General features: G+C 46.5%; 2 protein-coding genes across 2 annotated transcripts; one reads left to right on the forward strand and one right to left on the reverse strand.

Moving 5' to 3' along the window:
* The first annotated feature begins 233 nt into the window (after positions 1 to 233).
* utp20 (UTP20 small subunit processome component) lies at positions 234 to 20,945 on the forward strand. The gene is made up of 62 exons (XM_027015830.2): positions 234 to 393; positions 661 to 741; positions 1,119 to 1,185; positions 1,342 to 1,474; positions 1,634 to 1,822; positions 2,010 to 2,091; positions 2,203 to 2,340; positions 2,606 to 2,761; positions 2,970 to 3,116; positions 3,219 to 3,353; positions 3,497 to 3,574; positions 3,687 to 3,865; positions 3,977 to 4,111; positions 4,212 to 4,300; positions 4,408 to 4,513; positions 4,650 to 4,800; positions 4,928 to 4,990; positions 5,074 to 5,232; positions 5,333 to 5,409; positions 5,499 to 5,578; positions 7,327 to 7,591; positions 7,928 to 8,122; positions 8,232 to 8,322; positions 8,417 to 8,502; positions 9,005 to 9,130; positions 9,224 to 9,390; positions 9,653 to 9,861; positions 10,037 to 10,180; positions 10,302 to 10,381; positions 10,585 to 10,820; positions 10,916 to 11,060; positions 11,199 to 11,286; positions 11,394 to 11,537; positions 11,623 to 11,676; positions 11,785 to 11,937; positions 12,185 to 12,340; positions 12,461 to 12,601; positions 12,779 to 12,916; positions 13,027 to 13,166; positions 13,275 to 13,363; positions 13,463 to 13,752; positions 13,879 to 14,018; positions 14,109 to 14,265; positions 14,334 to 14,432; positions 14,517 to 14,684; positions 14,803 to 14,969; positions 15,095 to 15,236; positions 15,930 to 16,046; positions 16,252 to 16,422; positions 16,661 to 16,792; positions 17,082 to 17,192; positions 17,326 to 17,405; positions 17,532 to 17,601; positions 17,775 to 17,957; positions 18,058 to 18,189; positions 18,369 to 18,501; positions 18,594 to 18,781; positions 18,906 to 18,977; positions 19,074 to 19,349; positions 19,528 to 19,654; positions 19,837 to 19,982; positions 20,122 to 20,945. The coding sequence occupies exons 1-62, from the start codon at positions 343 to 345 to the stop codon at positions 20,275 to 20,277; spliced, it is 8,400 nt and encodes a 2,799-aa protein (XP_026871631.2). The 5' UTR covers positions 234 to 342; the 3' UTR covers positions 20,278 to 20,945.
* On the reverse strand, positions 20,784 to 22,804 carry arl1 (ADP-ribosylation factor-like 1). Its single transcript, XM_027015831.2, has 6 exons — positions 22,697 to 22,804; positions 22,095 to 22,232; positions 21,916 to 21,997; positions 21,709 to 21,820; positions 21,451 to 21,629; positions 20,784 to 21,368 (listed from the first exon to the last, which is right to left on the reverse strand). Exons 1-6 carry the CDS (start codon positions 22,698 to 22,700, stop codon positions 21,338 to 21,340), a joined length of 546 nt encoding a protein of 181 aa, XP_026871632.1. The 5' UTR covers positions 22,701 to 22,804; the 3' UTR covers positions 20,784 to 21,337.
* Between the last annotated feature and the right edge of the window lie 1,827 nt (positions 22,805 to 24,631).

Below are 24,631 nucleotides of genomic sequence, written 5' to 3' on the forward strand. Positions count from 1 at the left end.
AAAGAACAGATGCTTAAATAACCTGTACTCAATGAGAATTTAATGAATCTGTAAGTGGGATTTCAGTGGCATTTAATAATTTTTCATTAATATTCAGACATGTTACAGGTTTTGTTTTTCCGGGGGTGGGGTGGGGTGGACACACCATCTACTGACCAACGTGCCAATCGAGGACCTTTACTTTGAAAAAATAAACAGAACCCTAATAACAGTGCTTCACTCAAAATGGCGGCCTCCTGAAACGGCATGGGTGTCAACAATTCTTCATCTAATGAAAATTAAGTGTTCTGTTGTAATATTGCGTTCATTAAATTTCTACCTGACTGCACACATTAGATAACAATGAAGTTAAAAGTCAAACCTCTATCTCATAAATCGGAAAATACTTTCCGGGTAAGTTTATCTTATATGCTAGCAGTTACCAGTTCGCTAACTAGCGACTTGAGTGCCAAACTGAATGGCATAGCCAGCTCAAATGATTCTCATTAAGTGTAAACTTAAGATATTTTAACGTCAGCGTTATTACATGTTAGCAGGTTACTTCTTATCTGTAGTGCATAAACATAAAGCTCTATAATGTTAATTTGCAAGATATATCTAGGTACTTAGTGATGCAACTTCTATCTTTATGAACCTCTAACATTGTCTTGTGTGTTGCAGTTTCTTACATTTTCCGAGAGACTTGCAAATGTTAATATAGATGTGATCCATCGTATTGATCGGACGGGAAGTTATTCTGAGGTAAGTTTAAGCAAGAACAACGGCCAGTAAAAACGGCATACAACACAATATCGGATTAATTATTTGGTGAATTAACTTTGCTTAAAGTTTAATTTTAAATGGCGCTGTAACTGGTAATGTTATGCTGCTTTAAACTTATCTATTTAGCCTTGTATCCCATGAGTCCAGCCTTGGTGGGTTTTACAGAATTAACAGATTAATTGCTCCGAGGAAACCGCGAAACGGCACTTTTGTGCTAAGTCCAGGTTTCTAATTTTAGGGGATGTGGAGGTTTATCCAGCAGCAATCTGGCTAATTACGAATCTTGCTTTTTGATGTATTCTCTTGGGTACTTATTCGTGCTTCTCTTTCTTCTGACATCCATATTCCGGTGTTAGGAGGTAGACACCTACTTTTTCGAAGGCTTAACAAAATGGAGGGACCTGAATTTAACAGACCACTTCAGTACGTGTCTCATTTTTCTCTGTGACGTATTTCCATGGTCTGTGCGCATTGCAGACACTTAAAATTTAATTTAGTTATTTTTTATTCTGCCATTTACCCTGTTGCTTGTGCACTATTTCTGACATTATTTAATTATTTTACTATTTCATTTGACAGCTACCTTTCTGAAGGATGTGGCACACAAGTGTCAGTCTTTCAATATGTTAGTCTTCCACCAAAACTCTATAGTGGAAAATCTGAAGACGCATCTGTCAGTGAAAAATAGCATGGCATACCAACCTCTCCTGGAGTAAGTATTCCTTCCCTTTAAGATTGTGGTGACAGATCAGGAGTTAAAGTTTTTCATTGTGTTCCCACAGTTGTTGTGGCACTTTCAGAACAGATGTCAAAGGAAACAATAGTGGGTGACACAGTTACCAGAGCATCAACCATCTCTTTGCATCCGTAGTCTTGTAGTGCAGCTTGCCCGGGACCTCCAGACGGACTTTTACCCTCACTTTCCCGACTTTTTCGTCATCATCACTCTGTTGCTCGAGACACAGGATACTGAGGTGCTGGAATGGACCTTTACCTGCCTGTCTTACCTGTACAAGTACCTTTGGAGGCTGATGGTCAAGGATATGGACAAGATATATAGGTGAGACTTGGAAAACAAAGAAAGTAAACAGTGTAACATCTGTGAGCCAGTGTTGGTAACATTTAGACATTTGTATGCTTTAAAAAACTGATCAACCTGTCATGGTGATTCATGCCATCTGTCTCCTTGATGCTCTGCCTTTGGTCAGGAAGTATGACAACATTACATGTTCCATGTCCTATCTCAGTCTTTACAGTAAACTTCTGGCACACAAAAAAGAGCACATCCGAAACTTTGCAGCAGAGAGCTTCTCGTTTCTAATGAGGAAGGTAAGCTGTCCACCTCGTGCCACTCTAAGTCACCGCAAGTGCTTTGTGACTTGTTTCCACTGATGGTTTTGGGGTTGGTTGGTAATAAGGTGTGCTTCCGTTGCTGCTTAGGTTCCAGATTTTGATGCTTTGTTCACACTGATGTTCACCGACCTGGCGGAGCACGTTCAAAAGGCCAAGGGTGTGGGACAGCTCATCTTTGAGATGTGCAGAGGAGTCCGCAACATGTTCCATTCCTGTGCCAAAACAGTGAGCTCGTAGTTGATTAAGTCTTTTGGCCTGGTTTCCTGGTCATGGGTTAACCCAGCTCCAGAAAGAGAAGCATTTTTAGTATGGAATGACTTTATTTTCCTCTGTTAACCATTGTTTTTTGTTTTATTGATTAAATGAACACCTCCATGTTAGCATTTGATTTAGCCATTTCTCAATAACTTAGTGTTGCCATCACCCATAATGTAAGTTGTAGGAATTTTTATACTGGGGTGTTTGAAATTTACATTTGTATTTGTTCTAGGCTTTGCCAGTAGTTCTGAGAAAAGTTGGTCAAAGTGCTGAGGGGGTCATTGCCCTCCCCTGGGATGCTGTTAAAGAAGCCCTGGATCACATGGCTGAGTCCTCAGTCAATTATGTTGAGAAGGAGCACTTACTGGTCCTTTGGGATTCATTGCAGGTAGAGAACTTTCCCCTGCTCAAAGCCTAAGAAATGGAGGAATAGACACGGAATTCTCAGTTAATTGGTCACATCGGTTACAGACGCTTTTACTGAGTAGTAACATGGCCCACCTTCTTTTATTGAGTCCCATCAGGAGGACCTTCTGCAACTTTGACTTTAGAACTTTGGGATGAATGTTATTGACACCTTTTAACTCTCCTCTCAGGCGTGTGTGATGGAACTGCTGCCAAGGCTGGAGGCGCCCGACTCGGAGCAGGCTAGCGCGCACATGGAGGGGATACTTGTCATCTACCACACACTCATAGAGCACCATAAAGGCGCTAAGGTCACCAAGCCAGAGTCTGTGTGTGAGGTATGTGTGGGTGTGCGTACCCCATGTGTTTTGTCTGGCTCGTCCGGCGTCCTTTTCCCGGTCAGTCGTCATGGAGTCCTGCCTCTGGTTTGGTGCTTACAGATGCTGGTGCAGTTGGTCCAGACTGCAGGCCTGTCCTATCCCTGCCACGGCTTGCTGCTGCAGGTGGTCTCTTCCTTCCTGCTGGGAGAGAACATGACCCTGCCAGCCAGCATGTCCCAGGAACTGGTGAAACAGGTGTGTTTGTGTATGGCCTTTTGTTAATATATAATAAAGTGTGTGTGTGCGTGTGTGTGTTATGCATGCACGTGTCTTGGTATGCCATGTTGTGTATGTGCTGACAAGCTCTGATGGCTTTTTTCTACTAATCGTTCTCTTAGGTCTTCACCAGTGGAGCAGATCAGGATCTCATTCTGTCATTTTCCAAGGAGATGTTCGATATGAAACAATTTGAGCAGGTCAGTGTGTCAGAGATTTAACCTTTGCCTTGCACTTGGAAAAATTTGCTCTCATCTGACCTTTGCGTTCAGCTTCGTTCTGGTGAGTAGTAACAGCTTGCTGTCTCTCCAGCTGTTCCTGCCCTGTCTGCTGCAATTCGTGGAGCACCTGTTCTGCAGCGAAGACTCTGGCAGCAGGCTGCCGGCCATGGAGCTTCTTGTGCGGCTGATCCTGGCCAAAGCATGCCCTCCCACCGACGGCTCTATGGCCTTCGAGAAGTATCCTCTGCTCTTCACTGGACAGCCTGTGGGGTGAGAGCAGGGCCCTCTGCTCCAGGGTGCTTTAGCGCCAACCTAATTTTGGTTCGATGATGCTAATTAGGCCCAAGAATACATATGAACCACCTGGTGGTTTTTGTGCAGGGGCAGTGACGTGGAGAAGGCATGGCCAGGGTGCGTTCCAAAGCTCATCCTCTCGCTCATAGACATCCCGGAGGAGAAGCCGCTGTTGGATCTCTCGCAGCCCTGGGCCGCTCTGGTGCTGTTGCCGCACCTCAGGTAGCAGCACCTGTCTGGTTCTAGGAGCATAGACGTGACTTTGCTGCATCCCGCGTGTGTGTTTGGTTGCGGTGGCCATAAAGCAAGTGTTGTTTTGCAGGCCCATGGAAGCATCTACAGTGATTCCTTCTATCACCGCTCTTTTGAACAGATTGCTACGTGAGGTGCACAGTGAAACCCTCGGGAAAGGTCAGTAGACCGTATCGTTTTGTAGGGGCAGCTTTTCACGGTACCCTTGTTTCATGCCCTCTAGAGGTTGGAGAGGGTTCTTTTATGCCCTCTTTTTGTTCCTGCAGGAGGGTTGTTTGTGGCGAGGCAGGCCCTAACCACTCTGCTGAGCTTCAAAGAAACGGCACAGGTTCTCTCCCTACTCCCAGATGAGCTGGTCAGGCGTGTCCTAGAGTAAGGGCTAACAGTTTCTCTTAAAAAAAACAAAAACCAAACAAACAAAAAAAACCCAAACTAAACTCTCCAGCCACTGGACGTTTAGTAGGTGCAGACCTTCAGAACTAAAGGAAGTGATGCTTTGTCCACACAGGAAGTTCCCCACTGACCTCTCTGCACTGCTGTTAGCTGATCTATACTACACCAGACTGTCTCTCAATGGCTGCTCCACCCAGCTATCCCACAATTCCTTATTGGGACTGTATCAAATTTTGCATTCCAATTTTTCCTCCAATATATCCAAGGTAGAGTTTCTGTTTCTATATATCAAACATAGAAATGTCATTGCCTTTTTCCCACTCGATCATGTATTGCTTAGTATTCATGTAAATACATGTGAATGATATAAAAGGTTTTTTATTTTCTATTTAGATTCGCCTCTTGACCCTGAGAATCATGTCACACTTCGAGGCCGAGCTTCCCAGACCAGCAGAGGTGTGTTTTGAGTTGAGGCCCTTTCGCGGGAGCTGTAGTCTCACATCTCTGGGCCTCTGACAGACGAGCTCTTTTCTTTGCAGGGCGAGGAGGGCTCGGGTGCACAGAGCGTGTTCGCCATCTGCCTGCAGGCCGAGCAAGTCCCAGCTACGGTGCAGGACTACCGCGAGAAGCTCCTGCACCTCCGCAAACTGCGCCAAGATCTTGTGCGACCCCAACTTCCCTGCGGGCCCTTCCAGCAGGTAGGTGCCACCCTGCCCGAGGGCTTCCGGATGCCAGCCCCAGTCTGGTTGCTGTGGTTTTGGGAGCAGCCATGGTCACCCTCTGTCTGTGTCTTCCTAGGTTCCGTTGCGGTATCTCATCGCGATGCTGTTCATTAATTTCAGACCGTTGTGGGATGCCATCATCGAACTGCTCACGTGAGTCTGCCATCACGGGAGAACTGTTCCGCTGTCCTGTAAACGTGTTTCGTTTTTGGTTTGATCTTAAGGAGCTCTCATTTGTTTAGGACCCATGCCAGAGAAATGGACAACAAGGAATTCTGGACTGTTTACTATGAACATTTGGAGATGGTCGCTGGTCTGGCTGGTGAGTTCTCATTAATCAAAGGGGCTGGTTAATTACGCAAATATTTAAAGTAGTGAAGTCCATCTGTTCATGGTTTAAGACACTCTGAATATACCCATAACACCCACTGTAGTAAATATATACTGTTCCCATACACCTTATCTTATAGCTGCGTTTTATAGGTGTACAGTTACAGACTGTAGCCCTACTGTGGCCATGTGGAGCTGGGCAGCTACCCTCTACCCATTCTGCCCTGGTCCTGTGGACACAAGCTGCCCATAGATGAAGAGGGTGGCTGGCACAAATTATGCCTGGCAGCTGATGGACTATAGACTCTTATCTGTACACCTACATAATGCTTCTAATGAAATATAGTGGATTCAGGATTCAGAAAGTTATCAGGCTCCTTTATTTATTGTGTACTTTGTGTCATGGGTTTTAATTTAACTTGATCTCCATTTTTGCATGTCACTGTACCCTTAATCATCTGCAATGATGAAGTGAAAACATGTTTTTAGAGACTTTTGAAAATTAATTAAAAATCAGAAACTGAAATCTTATTCACAAACGGTTTCAAACCCTTTGTTGTGGTCAGGGGCTTCCTGTTTGTTATAAATATTCTTGGTATGTTTGTAACTTTAACTCAGTTAGAGTCCTCCTGTTGTAATTTGAATTGGTTGGACCCAGTCTGGAAAGGCACATGCCTGGGTCTATAAGGGCCCGCAATTTACACTGCATTGTCAGGACTAAAGCCAAGCTATGAAGTCTAAGGAACTGTCTCTGCGTCTCCAACATCAGAGTGTGGCAAGGCATGGAACAGGGTAAGGATATAAAACAATCTCTACGGCTTTGAGTGCTCCTGGAACAACAGTGTTCCTGAAATGGAAGAAGCTTTGCACAACCTTGAACCCTCCTAGAACTGGAAGTCTGGCCAATTTGGGCATCCAAGCAAGAAAGATGTTGGTCAGAGTGTTAAAATAAAGGACCCAGTGGTCACTCTAGAAGAGCTCCAGAAGTCCTGTGCAGAGATGGGACGACCTGTTGGATGGACAAGCATGTCTACAGCACTTCATAAATCAGGCTTTTATGGCAGAGTGGCCATTGTTGAGTAAAAGGGCATACGACAACCCGCTTGGAATTTACTTAACGACATGGAAAGGACTCTGGCAATGTGGAAAAAGTTTGTCTTATCTGATGAGATGAAAATGTAACTCTTTGTGCAAAAGAACAAGCACAATGTGGCTAATACCATCACTACAATGAAAAACAGTGGCATGGGGGTGCTTCTCAGCAGCAGGGACAGAGTGGTAATGGAGGGATAACCTCTGGAATGACAGTTCACCTGTCAACATGAGAGAGACCCGAACCATACAGCCAAAACAACACTGGCTTGAGGGCAAGTCTTTGAACATCCTTGAGTGGCCCAGTGAAAGCCTTAAACTCCATCAGACATCTGTGGAGAGACCCAAGGTGGCAGTTCATTCACAGATGCCTGCTTCCCAGTCTGATGGCGTTTGAGGGGAGAAACCAAAGAGATTTAACATTTTATTTTTAACTAGCTGAAAGTCTCTGAAAACATGTTTTTACTATGTCATTATGCAAAATTCAGTGTAGACTGATGATAAATGTAGCCATTCAAAATCAAATCTACAGCACAATAAAAACATACAAGTAAAGGGGTCTGAGTAGTTCCTGAATCCATTGGAAGTGTGTAAAGGTATGTGCAACATTTCTGGTTACAAATGACATAAAAGCTGTTTGTTTCTCAGAGAATGAGCTCCTGGATGAGGAGGATGATGAGGGTGGTAATCCAGACAAAAGAACAGGGCAGAGGTGCAGCTCGGGGGCAGACGTGATCGCTAGCGGCGACGTCGGGGTTCTGTTTCTGGAGCAGCTGGAGCAGGCAGACATTCCCAGCGACCGCACGGACTTCTCCAACTTCCGCAGCCTGCTGTGGAGAGCTATGGCCCGGTTCCCTGAGCAAGTGGAACGCCGCAGCCGAGAGCTCAGCCCGCTGCTGCTGCGCTTCGTCAGGTATGTGTGGGTGTGGGTGTGGGGCCGCGTGTGTACACGCACATGTTTATATACCTCCACAGGGACCAATGTTCCACATTTGAGCTTGTGGAGATCACCTTGTGCTAACCATGGGTACAAAGCGAAACAATTTGCATTTTGTTACTGAAGTTAAGGTTAGGGTTAGGTGTAGGTGTGCCATTAATTGGTCACAGAAATCATTGTGTATTTGTAAGAGTGAGGGTTGTGATTCATGTTTTTTTCCATGTTTATATAAAACCTGTAGAGTGGTTGCAGTTTAAGTTAATCAGTGAGTTTGCTTAGCCAGTTTCCTCTTGTCTTGGGGTTGATTGACAGGAATGAGTTCTATCCAGCCGACCTTCTGGTGGCTCCCACACAGAACCTGAGAAGAAGGAGCTGCTCCTCAGCAGAGCAAGACATGCCCGTCGCTGACAAGGAGGACATCGACATGAGGGAGGAGGAGGAGGAGGAGGAGCAAGAGGAACAGTCCAAACAAACAGAGAGAAAATTACCAAGAAGAGCTGCAGCCAAGTAAGATATGTCCAGATATTCTAATCCCCAACGCCATGTCCTCGTCGTGTGCTCCTAGAACTGCTCGAGGGGGCATAGTGATTTCTGACTGACTTTGCTGTTTGTACAGGCAGCTCATAGCTCACCTGAAGCTCTTCGCCAAGTTCACCAACCCCAGAGCGTTGTATCTGGAGCCTGAGCTCCAGGACCTGTACACGCAGGTGAGTTTGCCCTCCTCCCCACACGCCAGCTCGCTTCGTTCTGGCATGCCAGCGCCGTATTCACCCCTCCACCTCCCTCCCCCTACCGCCACAGCTCCTGTGCCACAAGGACCAGCAGATCCAGAAAGCTGCTCTGGACTGCGTGATGACGTACAGAGACCCTTGCGTCCTGCCTTACAGGTATGACCCCCAGGTACCCTCCAGCCCTTGGCCCCCTCATTACTCCTGTAATGGCTGTAATAGGGTAAGGTGCTGATGTGGGGCGAATAAAGAAGGGCCTTTATATCCCGGCAGCATTCCGATGATATCGGCCTGCGGGTCTCCGGTTTCCGTACGCCGAGAGTTAGCAGGAATGTGCTCTTCGCTCCAGGAGTCTAAGAGCTAAAAAGCCCTGCTCTTAGCCTCCATTATTCCACTGGAGAATTAATTTCCTCTCCCCATGCTTCCGAAAATTGCTTTAGTCATCAGCTCCGGGGAATAATGACGAGTGAGTTGCCCCCGTCCAGCCTACTTTCCAAGACTTTAATCAGGGCTAGGATTTCAGCCAGGGTTTGTTTGCTTTTTTTTTTTTTTTTTTTTTTTTCTGTGTGACTTTTTGTTTGGGGGGGAAAAAAGGGAGGGTTAAAAAATGGTCACTTCATTCCCAAATATGTTGCCCACCAAAAGTGCTGATTGCTTGCAGAGAGAATCTGGAGAGGCTGTTGGACGACAAGCACTTCAAAGACGAGATCGTCCACTTCAACATCTCTGAGGAGGGAGCTGTGGTGCTGGCCTCACACCGGCCCAAACTCATCCCTGTGCTAATGAGGTGTGTGTATGCATGCATGCGTGCCTGACCAAGTACACGTTTGTGAGTGTGTGTGTGTGATGCTCATGGAGGCTGTGGGTTGTCTCCGTGCAGGATTCTATATGGGCGCATGCGCACCAAGGCTGGCAGCAGGTTCCAGGGCAAGGCGACCACGGCCTCTCGCTCCTCCATTGTCCTGCGCTTCCTGGCAGGCTGCCAGCCTGAGGAGCTGGCCATGTTCATGGAGCTGCTGATGGAGCCCGTCAGCCATCACAACCAAGGTGTACATACGCATGTGCGCGCACACACACACACGCGCACACACACACGCACATGAACATACAGTAGAGGTACTCCAGTGTGGAGTACCTATAATATTGGCCTAATAAAAGCTAACACATCTAGAGAGCTGACTCTTTGGTCTGGTGGTCGAAGCACGCGTTTGCGACCTGGAAGTCCGGAGGTGGACACCGGGGCGTGGGCATTACTTTCTGCCTTTGCTCCAGTCTGGTGACCTGCATGACCCCGTCTTTCCTCTTGCAGGCACGTGCCTGGCGGCGGTGGAACGGGCCTTGACGGGGACGGATGCCACGGCTGTCCTCCCGTTGGGCCGCCAGCATGGCCTGCTCAATGTCGTGGAGGTGGTGCTCCACAAACTGGGCCACCTGCTCCACGCCTACCTGCCTAAGCTGCTGCAGATCGTGCTGGCTGGCACGGCTTCCGTCAGCTCCCTGCTGGAGCGCAGGGTGCAGGTGAGACTCTGCCCTCTGCCCCAAGACAGACCCACAACTGTCACTGTAGTCACTATAGATGTCCAAAAAAGGGGCCTTTTTAAAAAAATGTTTTATTTTTTAAAGAGTAGAGCAAATCAGCCTAACTCCTTTGTGGTGTGTGTGTGTGTGTGTGTGTGTGTGTGTGTGTGTGTAGCTTAAGGTCGGCTGTATCAACCCTCTGAAGAACCTCAGGAGACTCGGCCTGCTGCGTATCCAGGACTTCTTCGACAACTTCGATACATACAGCTTCACCACAGACGAACTTGATGCCGTGTTCCATGCTGTGGTCTGGCCTCAGGTATGCAGTGTGCCTGTGTGGGGAAAAAACATTACTGTGAGTTTCGTTTGAGATGCTGTTCTTATGCTGTGTATGTGTGCATGTGCATGCGTGGTGTGTTGTTTGGATCTTTTTCTCTCAGATATGCCGTTTGCCCTCAGAAAGCCCCTATGCTCCCACTCCTCTCCTTAAGCTCATTCACGTCTGGAGCAAGAACGCCAGGTGCCTTTCACTCTGACACACACACACACACACACAGCAAAACATAAATAATTCTGTTGCTTTTAAAAATATACTTCAAGTTTTGTTTCATTCTGTTTGTATCAAAATGCAATATAACCACAAGTACCTGTTTGCTTCAAATACATGAACAGAATGTGGACTTTGTACATGCTTGGTAATTCTTTAGCAATCCCCTCTCTCAGGTACTTCCCTTTGCTGGCCAAGCAGAGACCTGGCCACTCCGAGTGCGACGTCCTTCTCAACGTCTTCGCCCTGCTGTCCTCCAAGAACGTCTCTGCCAGCACGGCGGCCTTGGTGATGGACATGTGCGAGAGCTTGCTGACCACGTCTGACTTCACGCCCTCTGAGAACGAGACAGAGCTGAGCGTCAGCGGATGTGCCGTCCCGGAGCCATCCTGCCGATTGGACGACGCCACAGGTAGGAGGCGGGCCGAGATCCAGGGGAGCGTTCGTCTGGGGTAAAGGGCTTCCTCACCCAGTGTTCCTAATGACTGTCCCCACGTCTTCTCCTAGACTCTCTGACTGTAGGTTCCAGGTTGCTCTTGCCTCATATCCCAGCCCTGCTTCAGTACCTCAGCGGAGTCGTGCTCAACTCCGATCGCATCAAAAAGAAGAAGTTCCGAGCTCAAGTCAGCAAGGAGCTTAACATCCTCTCCAAGTAGGCCTCTCTCCAAACACACGTGCTCTTCACACACATGACTGGTGCTTGGTTAATGTCTGTTGTGGTTGCGTGATGATGTCGAAGCACAAGTCATACAGTATTTTTTTAATTAATTTTTTTTCCCCCCTGTTTTAGGATCAGCCAGTTTGTCACTGACAAGGAACAGAGCTCAACACTGATCAGTCTTCTGCTGCCATACCTACACAAGCCAAAGATCGCTTCGGTACCATCTCGAGCCCTGTCAGCATTGTAGTACCATTGGTACAGGTATATGGCACTTAAAAAAAACAAAAACGTGTGTGTGCGTGTGCGCATGCATGCTTGTTACAGGAGACGGAGTTGGACATTCTGAGCACTGTGCAGAACCTGCTGAGGCAGTGTTCAGATCCCAGTGTTTTCCTGAAGCCTCTCAGCAGGCTCTTCTCCAACACGCAGGCCAAGCAGTCACGCCAGGCCCTGTGCCACGTCTTCCAGGTCAGCAGGCCCTGCTCCAGGCTGTCTGCCAGCTCTGTGCTCTCACGGCCTGCATTGCTCACTCCTTCTCTCCCTCTCTCTGCAGACTCTGTCTGAACTGGACGGTGAACTGAAGTACATCACTGATGATGTACTTAAGGTGAGGAGCTGTTAGCAAACACAGGAAGCAAGTGCCCTTCCCATTCAATGTGGTTTTGTTCCATCTCTAAGCCTCCCCTCTCCTCCCCTCTCCTCTCCTCTCCTCCAGCTCAATGCCTTTGACAGCCGGCATCTGGATGAGATCCACTTCGATGTGCGACTGACAGCCTTTCAGGAGATCATTAAACGCATCAAAGAGATGACCGTGCTGGACATGAGATGCCTCACCGCTGTCATGCACAACTGCTTCTACTCCTTTGAAGTGAGTATGAGAGGTGTGGGGGTGGGGGTGTGGGTGTGGGGGTTGTTTACCTGTGCACCGAGCAGAAATGCTGTATTTGAATGAATTGTGAGTCTATCATACAGAATTAGCTTGGCTCTCTCTTCTTTTCTGTATGTGATGTACTCTGTTGTCTGTCATGCTTCTTGAACTGTCCTCTCTCTGTGTGTGTGTGTGTGTGTGTGTGTGTGTGTGTGTGTGTGTGTGTGTGTGTGTGTGTGTAAAATAGATTGGGGATATGTCTTTGGCAGACAGTGCCACCCTGTGTCTGTCAGCTATAATTACACAGCTGGATGCAGTGGGCTGTCCTGAACAGGAATACAAAGAGATTGTGCAGTATACTGTACTAGATGCAGTAAGACGGGGACTGAAGAGCAAAACAGAGGTACGTAGACACACACACACACACACACACCTACCTTAAGTCTCAGGTGGCAGCTTGGCATGAGAGAAAATGACAAACAAACACACACTGATGAACCCCAGTCTGTTCTGGCATGTGCAGAGTGTGAGGGGCGATTACACCTCGGTCCTGGCCTGCCTGGTCAAAACCTTCCCCGGCCGCACCGAGTTCCGGGACCTGGTGCAGCTGACGAACTACACCGATCCCGAATCCGACTTCTTTGAGCACATGAAGCACATTCAGGTAAAGACAGAGATGACCTTCATCTGTCCAGCTTTCACACTTTCATGTAGAACGCTGATATCTTCATAGGCAACGACAGGACACTGGGAAGTGTGGAGGATGATGGTGATGGTGGGGAAGAGGAGGAAGAAGACCCTGTATTTAAGTTCATTTATTTACGTGTGTGTGTGCATGCAGATCCACCGCAGGGGACGAGCCCTCAGGAGGTTGGCCAGGCAGCTGACGGAGGGCACCGTGGTCATGTCATCCCGCTCCATGCAGAACTACATCATGCCCTATGCCACAATCGCACTGTTCGATGACAAACTACTCAAGGTAGCTATGGCACCATATGGGGGCCCCACCATCACTTTCAGAGCACTGAGCGTGAGCGTACGCTGTCTGGGACCTTGTGCTAATGGCGGCGTGTCATCCCATGCTCGCAGCATGAAGCCATGACGACAGCGGCGGTGGAAGTGATCGGCGCGGTGTGCAGGCGCCTGACCTGGTCCAAGTACCTCTACTACCTCAAGCATTTCATCCACGTGCTGCAGATGGGACTAGCAGAGCAGAAGCTGGCTGTCAGGTGTGTGCACGTGTGCAATGCGCGTGGCGTCCACGTGCACAGTGCACCTGTGCATACTGGGTCTGTCTGCTTGACTGTAATGGTAACTTTTTTCGCTCTGGCTTGCAGTTTGCTGGTGACCATCCTGGAGGCTTTCCACTTTGACCACGAAACACTGAGCAAAGAAATCGAGGCGTCCAAGAACAAGAAGTCGGACGGTGAGTTCCGGAAACAGCGAGCCTCGGGCCTGCTGCGGTGGTAGCAGCAGTTCGACAGCTCCAGGCTGGATAGTAATGTTCTCGGGTTTTGGTCCCCAGAGGCAAGGACGGCGGTGGGGGAGGAGGAAGAGGAGGGGGAGCGAGCGGAAGCCATAGACTCGGAAGACAGCGATGCCGAAGACGCCATGGAAACCGGTGCCACGCAGACGTGTGCCGGCAATTCACCCAAGCCGGAAGGGGACGCGGAGGACCGCCCGAAGAGAGTACCCCCTGCCATCAGCAGCGGCCTTCCGCGGAGCAGAGAGGAGCTGGAGGCTCTCCTCTCCTCCATCCACAGCACCGTCACACAGAGCATCCTGCCCAGGCTTCACAAGTGCCTGACTGCCAAGGTCAGCAGTGGCTGTCCCTCTCCAGGGACCTGCACATCCGGTGGCTTGCTAGCAGACACGTAAAAGAGCCGTAGTCGTCAGACGCTACAAATAAACTGCAGCTTGGTTGTTTGTGTGCATGTGCAGGTGAAGAGAGACGACGAGCATAAGATGGTGAAATCGAAAGACGTGAAGGATGAAGAGGTGGCCAGAGTGCCCATCGCTTTTGCCATGGTCCGACTCATGCAGACCCTCCCGCAGGAAGTTATGGAAGACAACTTGCCTGGGTGTGTGTGTGTGTGTGGGCTCTGTTTAGAGCGATTTATCCCTTTTTATATTTGACCTGTTCAGCAGCATGACACATTCTGAATCTGCAGGGTTCTCCTGAAAATCTGCGTCCACCTGAAGAGCCGCTTCCAGGAAATCCGGGATGTTGCGCGCGGCACTCTGGTGAAGATCATCGAGGCCTTGGGGCATCGCTACCTGCAGTATCTACTCCGAGAGATGCAGGGTGTCCTTGTGAAGGGTTATCAGGTAAAAATCACAGCTGAATCAAGTTACAATGAAAGCTGGGACATGTCGTCATTTGTTCTGTCCTTCAGGTCCATGTGCTGACCTTCACTACGTACCACCTGCTCTCGATCCTGAGGCCGTCGTTGAAGGCGGGAGACCTCGACCCTTGCTTGGACTTGCTTGTTGAGGTAAAGGGTTACTGCCTGTACTATCTCATGGCATTGGCTTTCAATGAGTATTATGAGTTCACCCACACTGACAACCTTCCCCAGATCTTCAACAATGAGCTGTTTGGGTCCGTCGCTAAGGAGAAGGAAATCAAAGGCATCGTTTCCAAAGTGATGGAGGCGCGCCACAGCAAGAGCTCGGACTCGTATGAGCTGTTGGCCCAGTTCTGCAGCCAGGACCGTGTCACCCAGCTGATTGTGCCACTCAAAGAGGTAACCGTCCAATCGGTCACAAGACACCCCGGAAACATGGCCCACCCAAATGCTTTTCAGTCCGCAGCAGATGGTTCACAGCCATCTCTCTCTCTCTGTCCGCCTGCGTGCCTGCCAGGTGCTACAGAACACGGCCAGCCTGAAGGTGTCCAGGCGCGTGCACAGCGTCTTGAGGAGAGTGGTTGCAGGTCTCCTGATGAACCCCAGCATGACCCCGCAGTCCATCCTGTTACTGAGCCATGGTCTGGTCAGCCAGAGCTTGCCCCTCATCACCAGCAAGAGCAAGTATGTCTCTCATTCCCACACACACACACACACACACACACACACACACACACACACACACACACACAAGCAGGGCTGTGTATTGTCAGAACATTTGAGTAACATGGCACCCCCTTGTGGCTCAGAGAGAAGCCTGCTGTTCCTCTGGACCCCCGCCTGCCTCCGCCCAGCTGCCTCCTGCTGCCCCCCACCCCAAAGAGAGGAGGCCAGCGAGCCGCCATCAGCAGCAAGACCAACATGCACATCCTAGTGGACACAGGACTCAGTGTAAGCACATAGAAAAAGCACAACCAGACCATGTGTGTATAGTACATATGCATATATAGTATATAGTGTGTGTGTGTGTGTGTGTGTGTGTGTGTGTGTGTATAGTACAGCAGGTGAAATAAGTATTGGAACATGTCACATCACAAGTGCTATTGACATGAAAGTCTCATCAGATGTTGGTAGCAATCCATCCAATCCACACATGCAAAGTATGTTTTGCAACAATAAGGTTGTGAAGGTCTTGAGAGAGCTCACAGGTTTTACCCATCATGAGATGTTTCGTGTGGCACCTTGGTAATGAGACATCTTTTTATAGGCCCTCAGTTGAACCAGCTGATATTAGTTTGCACTAAATGGCAGGATTGCTTTCTAATTACTGATAGATTTCAGCTGGTGTCATGACTTTCCATGGCTTTTTGCACCTCTTTCTTCATGTATTCAATACTTTTTCCCTGTCATTTCTCATTATTACACAATTTATGGACGTCTATGGTTTGATTTCTTTGCATGTGTGGATTCGATGGGTTGTTACGGACATCTGGTGAGAATTTCATGTCAATAGCACCTTTAGAAATATATCTACTTAGAAAATTGGTGACGTGTTCAATACTTATTTCACCCGTTGTATATAGTTTGTTTATACATATATTGTCATTTGTGACTGACTGGGTGGTTCTTTTTTATGTGTTCCAGCTGCTCCACTGTAGTTTGAAAAACTCCAAGGTCAACTCCTCTGTGGCATCCATACGGGAGATGCTGGACCCGTTTGTCTCCCTGCTGCTTGACTGTCTTGGCTCCATGCACGTCAAGGTCTGTGTCTTTGCCTGCAACAGGGAGCAGCTCTGCTTTTGGGTGTTCATTGGCTGGGGCTTCTGTGTGCACCCATGATGCAGCATTCAAATGACTTTTTTCCCACTCAATAGTGTGCATGTGTGGGCATTGCCGTCCCTTTGGGTTTCGGGTGGGACCATGCCACTCTGGTTTAAATGCGACTGGTTTGCATTTGTGTGCACAGGTGATCACGGAGGCTTTGCAGGCTTTCATCTGGGTGCTGAAGTTTCCCCTGCCTGCTGTGGGGCACAACGCCGAACAACTTACCAAGCAGTTGTTTGTCCTGCTTAAAGACTTTGCAAAAGCAGGTGCAGGGCGCGGGGAGAACTTCCAGCTCGTCCAGAACTGCTTCAAGGTGTGTGTAGCTGCTGACAAGAGCCTGCAGCACATGTATCTCTCCGATTCAATCCTATCTCGCTTGGGGCTGACTTCCTGGACATGGATTAAGCCCAAAATATTGGGCTGAATTGTAATGTCACTAGTGATTCCCCTCTGAAACCTGTTTTAGTTTGGAGACTGGTCTGGGAAACCTTGAACTGCTTAACATTGTGAAAATGTTTTGTGAGTAATAAAAAATGGTCATTGTCTTGTAGGCCATTGCCGTCCTAGTGAAGAGTGTGATGATCCACCGTATCTCAGATACACAGCTGCAAGTCCTTCTGGGATATGCCGAGGAAGACATCTATGATGATTCCCGTCAAGCCACCGCATTTGGCCTGCTTAGGGTAGCTTTAACCTCCAAGTCAAAATCATGCTGGTTCACTAATAGTTTTGATAGTTATAAATTGTAACCATATGTAAACACATTAGAGAGCTTCATAGGTGTCAGCTTGCATTCATTTTCAGTTATCCAAGCCTCAAACCTCACATAGCATAAAACCGGAAGTGACATCTACTTTAGAGAGTTCGAATTCCCAGCACCTGTCTGCGGGAACTCTTGAGGAGCGCTTTTGGCCGTGTCAGGGTTATGCCTTAATGGCTGCCTTGCATTTGACAGCCATGGTGTGCTTTTAGGCGATCCTTTCCAGGAAGCTGGTGGTGCCTGAGATGGAGGAAGTGTTGAAGAAAGTGGCCAAGCTGTCCATAAATGGGGGGAACGAGCAGGTCCGCGTTCGCTGCAGGCAGGTCAGTCAAGGAGATAAACTTCGTCGCCTTTACCGTCAACCTCATTTTATGGGCTGCTTTGGAAGCCTGATTTATGTATTGGTTTGTTAAGTATTTTTGAATTTTTTAATGAAATCTCTCCCTCTTCTCCAAGATCTACTTGAAGTATCTCATGGATTATCCGCTGGGGAAGAAGCTCAGGAGTCATTTTGACTTCATTGTTGCCCAGCTCAGGTAGGTTTCCTCCTGTAGAACCCAGACGTGAGCGTATCTGAGCGCCAAAGGGCACTTCATAATTGAGGTGTGAACATGCTCCCCCTATGGAACTGAAAGAGATGCTTTCTTTTCTCCTTCATGCAGTTATGAGTATGACACAGGAAGACAGTCTGCCCTTGAGATGATGGCCTTCATTTTCCAAACATTCCCTCAGGTATTATCTTACTTCCCTACCAATATTTAGGCTTCATTTTTCAGGTTTTAAGACAAGGTCGACTCATCATGGGCAGGTTGTTACACTGAAGCTCGTGACCAGTCAGGGGTACTGGACATGTTCAGTTTTAAGCAGGCGCTGTGGGTTGATTTTTGTTGCCGTTTCTTCAACAGCCACTTCTGTTGGAGCACTGTGGTCTATTCTTTGTGCCTTTGTCCCTGGCAATGGTTAATGATGACTCATCACGCTGTAAGAAAATGGCCTCCCTTGCCATCAAGTCTTTGTTGGGGCAGCTAGATGTGAAGCACCAAAACTCCATGTTTACCTTGGTCAACAGCTGGCTCACTGGAGAGAAGGTAAACCCAAAAAAAAAAGTCTCGTCACAAAAAAGGTCTCCTCTATTATGTGAGGGGGAAAAACGGAGCCTTTTCTGCCATTCTCTCTGTCTGTGTATAGATGGCTCTGCGGAGGCTGGGGGCTCAGGTGTGTGGACTTTTTGTAGAAGTGGAAGGGGAAAGATTTAATTGCAGGATGGACTCTCTTCTGCTTATTATTGAGAAAGAAATCCACACTGCCAATTTTGAGGATGTAAGTATTGAGTTCCCATGTGCATGAGACATAATCCTGTAACCCTAATTTGACTGGTTAATTTACTTCTCCAGTAAAGTCTCGGAGAACCTAATGCCGGTTTATAACTGTGTATGCAAACCTAGGGTAAGCCAGGTGATTTGTAGCCAGACATCTACAGTTGTGTGCTTTATGTTCAGATTGAGGAAGAAGACGACGAGAAAGCAGCCGACAAGCTCCTCTTCTGCTTCCTCACCCTCATCATCAAGCTCATCAAAGACTGTGGATTCTTGGAGCTCCACAAACCTGCTGACACACTCCAAAGCATCTGGGGTAGGATTCTCTATACAAATGCTCACAAAAATATACACAAATGCATTTGGGATAAATCTGCATCTGCTATGCTGGACCCTGTTTTTTCCCAGATCACATTGATGCCCACCTCCGCTACCCCCACTCCTGGGTATGGCTTACCGCTTCTCAGATCTTTGGCCTGCTGTTTGCTGAGCAGAAAGTGGAGGAGCTGGTGTCTGTATGGCAGTCTCAGGGAAATGCCTGCAAGACTAGCCAGTCTGTGGCCACTTCCTTCCTCTCAACCAACCTGGACAAGAAGGTGAGGGTCCTCAGTGTGTCACCCACACTGTACAAGTTGTCCTCAACTCCAATAAATGCTAGAACATGTCTTCTGAAGTTTTGTTCTTTTCTGTGTTAATTTTGTTGATTCTCATTTTCGTCAGATGAGGGAGCTGGTCCTGTCGTTCTGCCACCAGCTGCAGTCGAAGTTCCTGGACTTGACTGCAGGAGAGCAGGTAGGTTTGGCCAGACCAAAACAAGCACAGACCTAAAACCGCCAGCTGCAATGTAATGTAATGTAATGCACTTCTGTAATGTGATCCTGTCAACAGGTAATCAAGAACCTGCTCTTTGTGGCCAAGGTGATCTACCTTATCTCGCCTGAGTCCAACTCTGTAGAAAAGGAGAAAGTGGAAGGGAGGTTAGAAGATGAAGGGAGTGAGGGCAAAATGGAAGAGGAGAAGGAGGGTGAGGAGTGGCAACAGGGTGAAGAGGAGGAGGAAGAAGAGGAGGAGGAGAATCGGCCACCTTCTCTGCTCTGGGTGATCAAGAAGCTCTCGCTGCTGGCTAAGAGAGAGGCAGCCAACACCCCCAAAGTGCCACTGAAGGTGTGTAATTACATCTTAATACTGGGGTTTCTCCCCAGGTCCCTTGATGTGGTCTAAGCTCAGTCATGTTGCTTCAGGCAATTGATCCAGTGTTAAGGAAAAGGGCTCTATGGTGATTTGGGAGGTGTTTGGAAAGAAGTGACTAATTTGAGCATGCCTTTTTATTTTCCTCCCTCAGAGAACGTGTGTGTTTAAGTTCTTAGGAGCCATAGCTGTTGACTTGGGCAAAGAGTGCCTGGCTCCCTACCTGACTACTATCATTGCTCCACTCTACAGAGAACTGGACAGCACATACGCAGACCAAGGTAACTCCTGGCACCTGTAAGAGACGGGCAGGAACATTTTTGTCTCATATTTCAAAACCTTCATATCTATTATTCAGGGGCAGATGGTGGTGGTAACAAGTTCTGGATATAGAACAGAGATTTGCATTACTTAGATTTGCATTACTTTAATTTCCTGGTTTTTCTGATTTGGTTTATCCTAGACCCCACACTAAAGAACCTGGCCCAGGAGCTCATTGAGCTGCTAAAAAAGCTGGTAGGCTTGGAGAAGTTCTCACTCGCCTTTGCCGCCGTGCAGAAGCAGGCCACGCAAAGACGAGCTTCACGCAAGAAACTAAGGGCCCTGCAGGTGATTTTCTCGGAAAATACTGCTCATTTCATTTGGTCTTAAAGGCAGTGATAAGAATATCTGGTGGTAAAGCTGATCGTGTCATACCTTTGTTTCCTGGGTTTGTGTAAAAATGTTTCCCCCTCTTTTTGATTCTCAGGCTGTTGCTAATCCTGACATTGCAGCTAGGAAAAAGATCAAGAAGCACCAGAAGAAAACTGAGGCAAAGAAGAGAAAAATTGAATTTTTGCAGCCAGGGCACAAAGCAAAGAAACACAAAGGCAATTCACTGAGGGACTTGGCAATGGTACAGTGATATCTCTCCTGGTTAGGGGGACTGGCTTTATTAAATGCTGGTCAAACTAAGACAAAACATGCAGATGGGAAACATGGACCAATGTCTTAGTGGTAAATGGTTTTACAATCAGATGTAGACAGTGACAATATCACATGCGTATTGCTGTATGGATCTGTGCAGTTGATTTGTACAATGCTTTTATGAAAAGAAAGGCAAAAACACACTGCTGTCTTAGGCAAAATTACTATAAGGGGGCCTAAAGCATGAAGTATGGCCCATGGTTCTGGTTCTTGGTGAACAAGGGGGCAGGGCCAGGTCATTGGTGAAATAAATTAACCATAACCTTGTGGGGGAGGGGGAGAACTGCATAAGATAATGATTTTTCTTATCTGAAAGGACACTTGCATACCTTCAGCAAAATAAAGGCAGGGAAAGTCATCCCCACTGCAGGTCAGAGATGGGGCTGCATGATATCAGCCATAACACAGTGTAAACCAATATGCAAGCATACATCAGCCAAGAAATTAGATACTATAGATTTATTTCTGAGTTAATGAATCCCAGTCACAACAGTACTGTCTACTGGCGATGCCTGGATATAAATATGCAGTGACAAATTACTGGTGGTTTTAAATAACATCCTCTACACTACCAAAGTAAGCAAAGACTGATTTAAGTGTTCAAGAGGGAAGAGGCAACTGGTAAATAGGAGTAAGGTGTTCTGGCCATTGTACCAGGCTTCCAAAAAGTAAAAATACAAGAAGCAAAACTCAAATTATAAGACATATAATGGATAACAGGAAAAACAGGTCTACCATCAGTATGAACAAAAAAAAAAAAAAGAAAAAAAGTGTTCTATAGCTCATGTGCAGTGTCCATTTAAACCAGGAAACTCAACATTCAGTTTGCTTTTTGGCCATACTGCACACCAACTATTCTGGTACTTCTCTTAGCTGGAAGGGCCAGAAAGTAACAGCTATAGCCTTCACATAATACAAAGGAATGCAGTCACTGGTTCAGAGGGAACCCATTAAAGGGCTCAGAGAACAGGAGTATTTACAGGGAGTGGTGTGTGTAGTTACTGCCTGCTCTTCAGTGACTCCACCAGCCTGCAGAGAAACAGTCTACTTAGTATGCAAATCTGTAAAGTGTATGTAAACACTATGTAAAGTTATATAGATATGCATTTACCATTCCATGGCCTCATCCAGACCTGTTCCTTTGGTAGCAGATGTTTTGAAGATCTGCCATTTCCTGTCTTTGAGTGCAGGTAAGCCCAGGGAGTTGGCCACCTCTGTGGGTGTCATAGCTTGCTCCATGTCCTGCTTGTTGGCAAACACCACTAGGATAGCCTTCTTTAATTCTTCCTCCTGTGGGAAGAGTTAACATGATCGATACCAAAGTTTCAACATATGTTTGCTTTTTAAAATGACAAGCTACTTTACCTACCTCTAACATGGCCACCAGCTCAGACTTTGAGATGCCCATCCTGTCACGGTCGCTGCTGTCCACGACATAGATAACAGCATCGGTGTTGGAGTAGTAGCAGCGCCAGTATGGCCTGGAGAAGATCATTTCCATGGGGAGCTTGTTAAAATTACCCTGTTAATCATTAGCTGTTATTGTTTTAAAACGGGATGAATTAAGGGTTTCTACCTGATGCTTGTTTGCCCACCAAGATCCCAGACTTGGAACTTCAAATTTTTGTAAGTTACGGTCTCAACGTTGAAACCAATGGCTGTTGAAAAGATAATTTTAAAAGTTACACGAGTACATTCCCTAGTCGGTTTAATAATTTTTGGTTGATGAGGAACAAAATAATGCAAAAAACATACTGGGGATTGTAGTGACAACTTCTCCAACTTGCAGCCTGTAGAGTATGGTAGTTTTCCCGGCACCATCCAGACCCAAGATAAGAATTCTCATCTCCCTTGTACCGAAAAGACCCGAAAACAAGCTGGAAAAGAACCCCCCTGATGTGGAAAACATGACGTCAATTTGAACGCGAACACTAATACACTTTGAACAGTCACAATCTACAGCTTTCAGGTTGCACTGCTCGACTAAATCATGCGCTTTTAACGCTCACCTAGCTGGCTGACTGGATAGCTAGTTAGCTTGCTTGCTAATAACGTGTGAAAGATGGCTAGCTAGCTAAATCTTCCTTCACAGTTAAATGGCAAAATCGATTATCCATCTTGCTCCAGTGATTTAGTAAATCCGTCTGGTGAATTAGTTACACATACCCTGCGTTTCTCATCTTATGGTTAAGAAAGCAATCACCACAGGCTAGCTAGTTGGCTCACTAAGTTCGTAATCATAACAAAATAGTAAGTTAGCTTGCTTGATAGCAACAGCCTTAAGACAACACTAGCTTCCAAAATGTAACGAAACTGCGAGATCACTTTACTTTAGCATTTAAACTTAAAAAACATACCCATTTTTAAGCAAAGTCCCACGGTTTTCTGTATGGAAAAATGTCAGTAGCTAACAGCCTTGTAGTGCTTCCGTCTTCGAAGTTCTAAATGACGTGTCGAAGTAGAATGCGTTTGAGTAGCGCATAACTGCCACACGTCTGCGCAGTGTCCCTTCTTAGCATTCCTTCCCGGATAAAGTAGGTGAAATATTACGTAATCTAAATATTTGTGGAGTTTTCGACAATAATTTTAATAAGAAGTGAGTCTTATTTCCACTGTTTGTAGCTTTTAGTTAAAAGGTCTTAAAACAATGTTTTGATGTACCAAGGAAAACATTTGTGTTCTACACAATTCTGAAGGACTGGCAGTTTAAAACTTTGTCCAAGTTAAAGAGACCATGGCCAATTGGATATGGATGCAATTCAATCTTGGGAAATTAAGGAGTTTATGCATGCCAAACAGGATAAACAACATCTTCAGCATCCAGAATGACCAGATTCCTATTAGCCAAGACCAATCAATCAGATGAGCGAGAAAGATATTTGATAGCCCCCTGAATGATTGTGGTAACATCCAAGATCCTGTAAGAGGGCTAAAGGCAATCAACAGCAGCCAGGTACTGGGGAGATTCCAAGTGTGGAGCCTCTAGCATGGAATCAAATGCTGGCTCCAGTGGTCTTTTCTGACGTGTGATTTCGTCATGAGTGAAACAGAGGCAATGACGAGGCTGTGCAGTAAATACCTGAGAAGATGGTTGTGGTGGCCTCCCTCTTTCAGCCCAGTTAATCCATATAGTAAGTCTTCAAAGTTTAGTGAGTACACTTCAGCTATTGGATGATCACAAAGTCTCCCCATAAGTAAGAACATCAGATGAGGGAGGAAATGGGAGCTAGCAATCAAGAAAGCTAAAATTCATTGGAATCACCATCAATTTTATATATATGCAAAGGCCATTTAGGCTTGACCATAATCATGGAAAGTCCTGAGGCAATACCAGTGCCCAGCGGAGAAGTGGTCTTGTGGGTCAGAGACTGTGGAAGAAGACTACCAAATTAAAAAAGTTAGCCTTTCCCCACAGTGCCAGTGGAGGCAATAGGAGCAGACACTTAATAGGCTACTATAGTGGGTGAGATCTTTGGGGATTATGCATACGCATTCCTGATACAATCATTTGCAGTTCTTTAGTTCACACCAAGTAATTTGAAACTCCTGGGCAAGGAAGAAGACTCATGCGAGCACTGCAGGGCAGCACATTGCACATTGCCTGTATAAGAAATAATATAGATGTCCCCCTGATTAACCCAATCTTAACACCACACACACAGCTTTTTTCTATTTCAATTTATATATGTCAACACTGTTGACTTTCAATGGCATTATTGACTTGAGTAGTTTATCAATGACTTATTTGTGACATCAACAAATGTGTTGTTCTCTTGGCAGGTGAAGAGGTGCATTCTGTGTTTTAGCAGTCTTGTGTATTAGTGGTGCAAATAGGGGTGTTTACTATGTGGGCTCCTGTTAAGTTTGGGAAAAAGAGTAATTTACTGTAAGCTATAACTAGGAAATATGCAAAACAACAATTTGTCAAAACAAATTCAAAACAACAGAGAAGATCCAGACCAAAAAAACTATAAACCGAACGTCCTTTTGTCCTGCTGAATTATTTGTAAACCTAATTATTTTGTCTGAGTCACTTTCAGAAACAATGTTTTTACATTTATGGCATTATCTATAAATAAACCAAGACAAGTGAAATGATTTGAAGAGAACTTCCTAAACTATGTATTTGAACTATATAACAATTCTTTAGTAAAGGGTACTTGTCAGCCAGTAGGTGAAAGTGTGTGTGTGTGTGTGTGTGTGTGTGTGTGTGTGTGTATTTTTGTTTGGAGAATATGTGCAAAAACATGTGAAAGAGCTTATACTAAGACATGAACGTGTGACAGCGTATA

The sequence above is a fragment of the Electrophorus electricus genome, chromosome 7, assembly GCF_013358815.1.
Source record: "Electrophorus electricus isolate fEleEle1 chromosome 7, fEleEle1.pri, whole genome shotgun sequence".
In the NCBI taxonomy this organism is placed as follows: Eukaryota; Metazoa; Chordata; class Actinopteri; order Gymnotiformes; family Gymnotidae; genus Electrophorus; species Electrophorus electricus.

What these genes read in the sequence shown, in the direction of transcription:
- utp20 (XM_027015830.2), top strand. Translation starts at nt 343, where the DNA reads ATGAAGTTAAAAGTCAAACCTCTATCTCATAAATCGGAAAATACTTTC. An exon ending in GCATACCAACCTCTCCTGGA is followed by an intron (nt 1,475 to 1,633) that starts GTAAGTATTCCT and finishes TTGCATCCGTAG; the next exon opens with TCTTGTAGTGCAGCTTGCCC. An exon ending in TGCTGGAGCGCAGGGTGCAG is followed by an intron (nt 9,862 to 10,036) that starts GTGAGACTCTGC and finishes GTGTGTGTGTAG; the next exon opens with CTTAAGGTCGGCTGTATCAA.
- arl1 (XM_027015831.2), bottom strand. An exon ending in GGTGGGCAAACAAGCATCAG is followed by an intron (nt 21,821 to 21,915) that starts GTAGAAACCCTT and finishes GATCTTCTCCAG; the next exon opens with GCCATACTGGCGCTGCTACT. An exon ending in AGCTGGTGGCCATGTTAGAG is followed by an intron (nt 21,630 to 21,708) that starts GTAGGTAAAGTA and finishes CTCTTCCCACAG; the next exon opens with GAGGAAGAATTAAAGAAGGC.